The sequence below is a fragment of the Syzygium oleosum genome, unplaced genomic scaffold, assembly GCF_021117445.2.
Source record: "Syzygium oleosum isolate NSW1041296 unplaced genomic scaffold, Sole_v2.1 Sole_v2.09, whole genome shotgun sequence".
NCBI lineage: Eukaryota > Viridiplantae > Streptophyta > Magnoliopsida > Myrtales > Myrtaceae > Syzygium > Syzygium oleosum.
In genome coordinates, this window is record NW_026607493.1 from 2,617,755 (window position 1) to 2,622,268 (window position 4,514).

The following is a 4,514-nucleotide window of genomic DNA, read 5'->3' on the forward strand; positions in this document are numbered from 1 at the left end:
CTCTACAGACAATCCTCGATGTTCAAGGTTACAACCTAGTGGTATCTTGACTGCTGCAGTACTAAAGATAGCCAATAACATTCTTTCAAGGCGATTTTCCTCTCATCGTGGGAAATATGCGCTCCCTTGAGGTTATGATCTTAAGAAAGATCTTGCAGATGCAGGATCTTCCATCTCATTCACCGTTAAACCAAGTAAAGAAGGACGAAACTTCATCAACTTGGAGAATCCAATCTAACCGCCAGCCTGTTTGGAGCACATAATCTCATCCAACCCATCATACTCCCACAGAACCATCATGCGCATTTCGTAACGACTCTTTTGGGTCCGAAAGCGCGCGAGATCCTAATTGCCTCAGTCGGTCCTTACACTCAATCTGAATCATTGTGTTTGTAGTTGATTGAACTACTAGAATCAGAATGCCAATGACCCAAGAACCCTTTCTGGTAACCCTAGGTTTGGAGATACAAGTATTCGTCTCCCCCACGTGGGTAAAATCCTAATTAGCAAAGCCAAAAGGAAGGTGCCTGAGCAGCCTAAGAAACTCGGGCACATTCTGAGTTCTCCTCATCTTTTCTTTGCCAAATAATAATTTGGAGCAATTATTAGCAAATTAAATAAGAAAGGAGCAATGAAAGAAGCAGGAGACAGGAGCCGAGTGAAGGATTCTAAGCAGAGAACTGGAGTATGAGCGGAGACATTTGATCAACCCCCACATGGGAAAGCACTCATGGCCACTCGAGTACCGTTGATGCATCCAACCATTTCCACCATTTGGACCTCTCCTTTTGACCTCTCCAAAGTTTTCCATGTCGGAAACGTGTCCTCTCCTCTTTGACCTTACACCTTTTCTTAAATCTGATCATTGTCATCGATGGGAGGTTGGTCTGTCTCCCCTTTCCATGATACCTACCCGACCTATGATCGTCACAACCAAATTCGCTTTATCAGAGCTAAGAATTTGTCGACGGGACAGAGTCCGAGCCGAGGTATTATTATCTTCAGTGAGGAAAACACACGTCGCAAACCGTGCATTTGCAAGCCAACCTTCTTCCTAAATGCTTCACCTTGTTATGAGGCGACAAATGTGCCTAATGACAATACGAGGAAGATTAAGAAGCTGAATCGGAACAGCAACTAGACCGTGGACGACTTTACCTATCACAACTCCTCGCTGGGACCAGACATTGTCTTAGCTTTCCGCGATTTATTATATGGTCACCGACGTGAGAAATTACACAGCAAGTAATCAATCATAAAGCCATCCTGAGATTTCTTGGCAGTAAAAACAAAGCCCAGATAATTTGGCTAACGATATCAAAGCAAGAACAATCGGCTTTCATTCCATAAAGACCAACACTACACGGATCATCAGAAATTTGATATCGAAATTAGTCCTGAATCCAAAAGGTAAACCGCTCGAACATCACGGTAGACGGATACACTTCCAAAATGAAACATTCTGTCACTCATGCCCGCCTCGACTCCGAAGGGAGATGCCAACAAGTGAATTCTACTCTGTCATGATAGGTTTATTTTCGCTAGCCTTGGGCCTCTGCTCCTTGGGCCTCTGCTCTTCCATCTTCCTGTAATTCAAACCCAGGAAACAACACGGAAATGTCAAAAAATGCAGAGTGGCAAAGCTGACACTAGTAGATCCTATGCATCCCCATCGCTATACACCTTCGACAGCCAGAACACCTCACAAAGTAAGGATGGAAATAAATAGCCTAATGGAAAGAAGCCAGAGACAGCTTAAAGCTCCTAAAAGCAAACGGGAAAGTTAGCTTCCCTAAATTTGTCAAGCCTAAATGGCCATCACATGTGTCCATGAGTAACTCTCACTTTTTACCATTACATCCATAGTATTGCTGCAGCCAACCATCTACTTTTCAACATAACTTTGATGGGGATATGAAGCAGATACTACAGCCCAATAAGTAGAAAACAAGAACTAGCACGGGGACCACTGAACTTGACAAGGGCTAAATTACATATGCAAAATAAGAATGTTAATGAACAATCTCATCAATGCTAAAGGGCGATGACAATGACACTGATGACGAGACCTTAACAATACTAACATGCCAACTATAGCGAGCCCTTGAAAAGCAAATACAAAGGCCAGGGAGACTGAAAGAACAGAGACCATATATTGGAATTACACAAACTCCAGAGTTCTGCTCAGTGAGAATTAAGTAAAAGACAAAGGGCTTGGAACTAGGAAAACCAGATGAAAGCATTGACGATGGAATGAATAGTTACCGCTTGATTTGGAAAAAGAGACTGAGAGAAATAGGGCAAGATAAAAGATTACAGCGTTCAATAAAGCAAACAGAGCCACCTTATCAAATGAAGCTTAATTTAGCAGATTCGATCATGGAAACAAAATTTTGAAACCCACATCTTCACCTTAAAACCCATACAAAAAAAGCCATGATCACCAAAAACATACCCGTAGGGTGCCTTTGTTTAGCCGAAAATGAATTATTTGGAAAACATTTTCCTAAACATGATCGCTCGTATCTCTTACAAAAATGAGTGGACGAAACATATTTTCAAGGTCTACGAAATATTTAAACATAAAGTGCTATCGATAATGATAAAAAAATTTCATCGACTAATTATTTCAAGCATTATAAGCAATTATTTTTAGGAAAATGTTTTCCAAATCGAACAAACGGAGTCGTAGTATCATTGCCAAACTAATATTCACATGATTCTGAAACCTTCAAGCTCCACGACCAAAATTGGACTCTACCAAAGTTCAAACTTGAATTAAGCAATACACACACGCCGCCACCGACGTGTTCAAAACAAAAGACATAAACCCTCGGCCGCAAAGACGACCAGGAATGGCTCACATACGCCACCGCTATCTAAGTAGCTCGACGATTCGCACATGCTATCGGCCAATAGGAACTCACAGGCTGCAGAGACAAGGCGGAAATCACGCAAAATTGGCGCAAATTCCACGAACTTCTCATCGGATACATCAACCAATATGCAGAATAAAACTGCGTCTAAGTGCTTGATCCTAGTACCAGCCCAGTTTCAAATCGTCTCGACTCGACAAATAAACTCATAATCAACAACAAACGTCAAATCACAATCACAGACGCGCGCGCGAACAGAGATAGAGAGAGAGAGAGAGAGAAAGAGAGGGACCTCTTGTCGGAGGAGCCACCCTTCTGGCTGAGGAACGATCGGAAGAGAGGGGAGTTGACGTCGTAGATCATCGTCTCCGGTGCGGTGGAAAATCTTGCAGCAGCAGCAACGGGAGTATGTCCTCGAGCTTTCGAAGCAAACCCTAATTTCTTCTCGCTCGCGATTACCCTCCGCGGCGACCCCAACGGGGGCCGTTTTATATGCGGACGCGGTCGACGACGTTAAAGCCCGAAGTAACGCGACGCTGGGCTTCCTGCCAAAAAGCCCATATCCGGAAGCGCGCGTGGGGCGATCCGTTTCGGAAGAAGAGTCCAGGGACCGCAGTGCAATTTTGCCAAACGGAAGCACTCCCTTCCGCAAATTGGTATAAATTGTAGGGCTAAATTCTTCCGCGAAAGTGACGGGCGACCATTACGTGCCGAGCGGCAATAGCTCTCGGATTCCTTAAATCACACAAGATGACAGCCTCCGGGATCTATCGCTTTCGAGGAATCGGAATTCACTAGAGCCCAATGAGGTAATTTTGTGTGTCCCTTTGCCTTGAAATACTTTACTTTCCGATTCCATAAGGAATCGTATTGTTAATTTTGGGTGAATTGGACGAATGGTAGGCTTATCCGGCGATGGTAGAATGGGGACCGAACAAGAACGTAATGTGCTGCCCTGAATGCCACCTGACCGCTGGATAGAAAAAAAGAAGAAGAAGAAGAAGAATTACGTGCCACGTCGTTTTATCGAGAGATGTATATCCTCTTCCTTAACTCCAAAATCATTTTGGTCGCTTCAATTCGTTGCATCTGCCTAATGGGGAAGTGTAGCCAAATGCACTATGTCGAAGCACGCGTCACGCGCGTGCGCAGCTTGATGATTATGTGAGGGAAAAAATGAGCAATTATATAACGAAAATGGAAAAACCATAAGAGTGAGCGGAAGAAAATTAGCTATATAAGAAAGTTAGAGCGGAACAATTGTTAACTATGTCTTTTCTTGTCTCTTCACATAGTGCGTTTGTTTAACAAAAAAATTATGATTTGAAAAGTATTTTTCAAAAAACGATCGTTTGTATTGTTAATAAAAATAAATGTTGTTGATAGCGAAAATATTTTTATTGATTAATTTTTTAAAATAATATAACCAATCATCTTTTAAAAAATATTTTTCAATCATTTTTTTTTCTTGAAACAAACGAAATGAAAAAAGCATATTTCGAAAGAGTCAAAAGTGAAAGTATAAGCTATGGATAGATGTCCCTGATTACTTGCTTTGACATAACAGATGGAATTAGCAAAAGGGTAACTTTTGCATAATCGTCCCATCATATTTATGTTCGTGCTCCCCTCGATTAA

The 4,514-nt window shown here is 42.2% G+C and overlaps 1 protein-coding gene across 1 annotated transcript; it reads right to left on the reverse strand.

The window, feature by feature from the left end:
- Positions 1-1,362: 1,362 nt before the first annotated feature.
- Positions 1,363-3,337, reverse strand: LOC115690536 (wound-induced basic protein). Its single transcript, XM_030616900.2, has 2 exons — positions 3,169-3,337; positions 1,363-1,586 (listed from the first exon to the last, which is right to left on the reverse strand). The coding sequence occupies exons 1-2, from the start codon at positions 3,237-3,239 to the stop codon at positions 1,514-1,516; spliced, it is 144 nt and encodes a 47-aa protein (XP_030472760.1). The 5' UTR covers positions 3,240-3,337; the 3' UTR covers positions 1,363-1,513.
- Positions 3,338-4,514: the final 1,177 nt, after the last annotated feature.

What these genes read in the sequence shown, in the direction of transcription:
- LOC115690536 (XM_030616900.2), bottom strand. Translation starts at nt 3,239, where the DNA reads ATGATCTACGACGTCAACTCCCCTCTCTTCCGATCGTTCCTCAGCCAG. An exon ending in GGTGGCTCCTCCGACAAGAG is followed by an intron (nt 1,587 to 3,168) that starts GTCCCTCTCTTT and finishes TTTGAATTACAG; the next exon opens with GAAGATGGAAGAGCAGAGGC.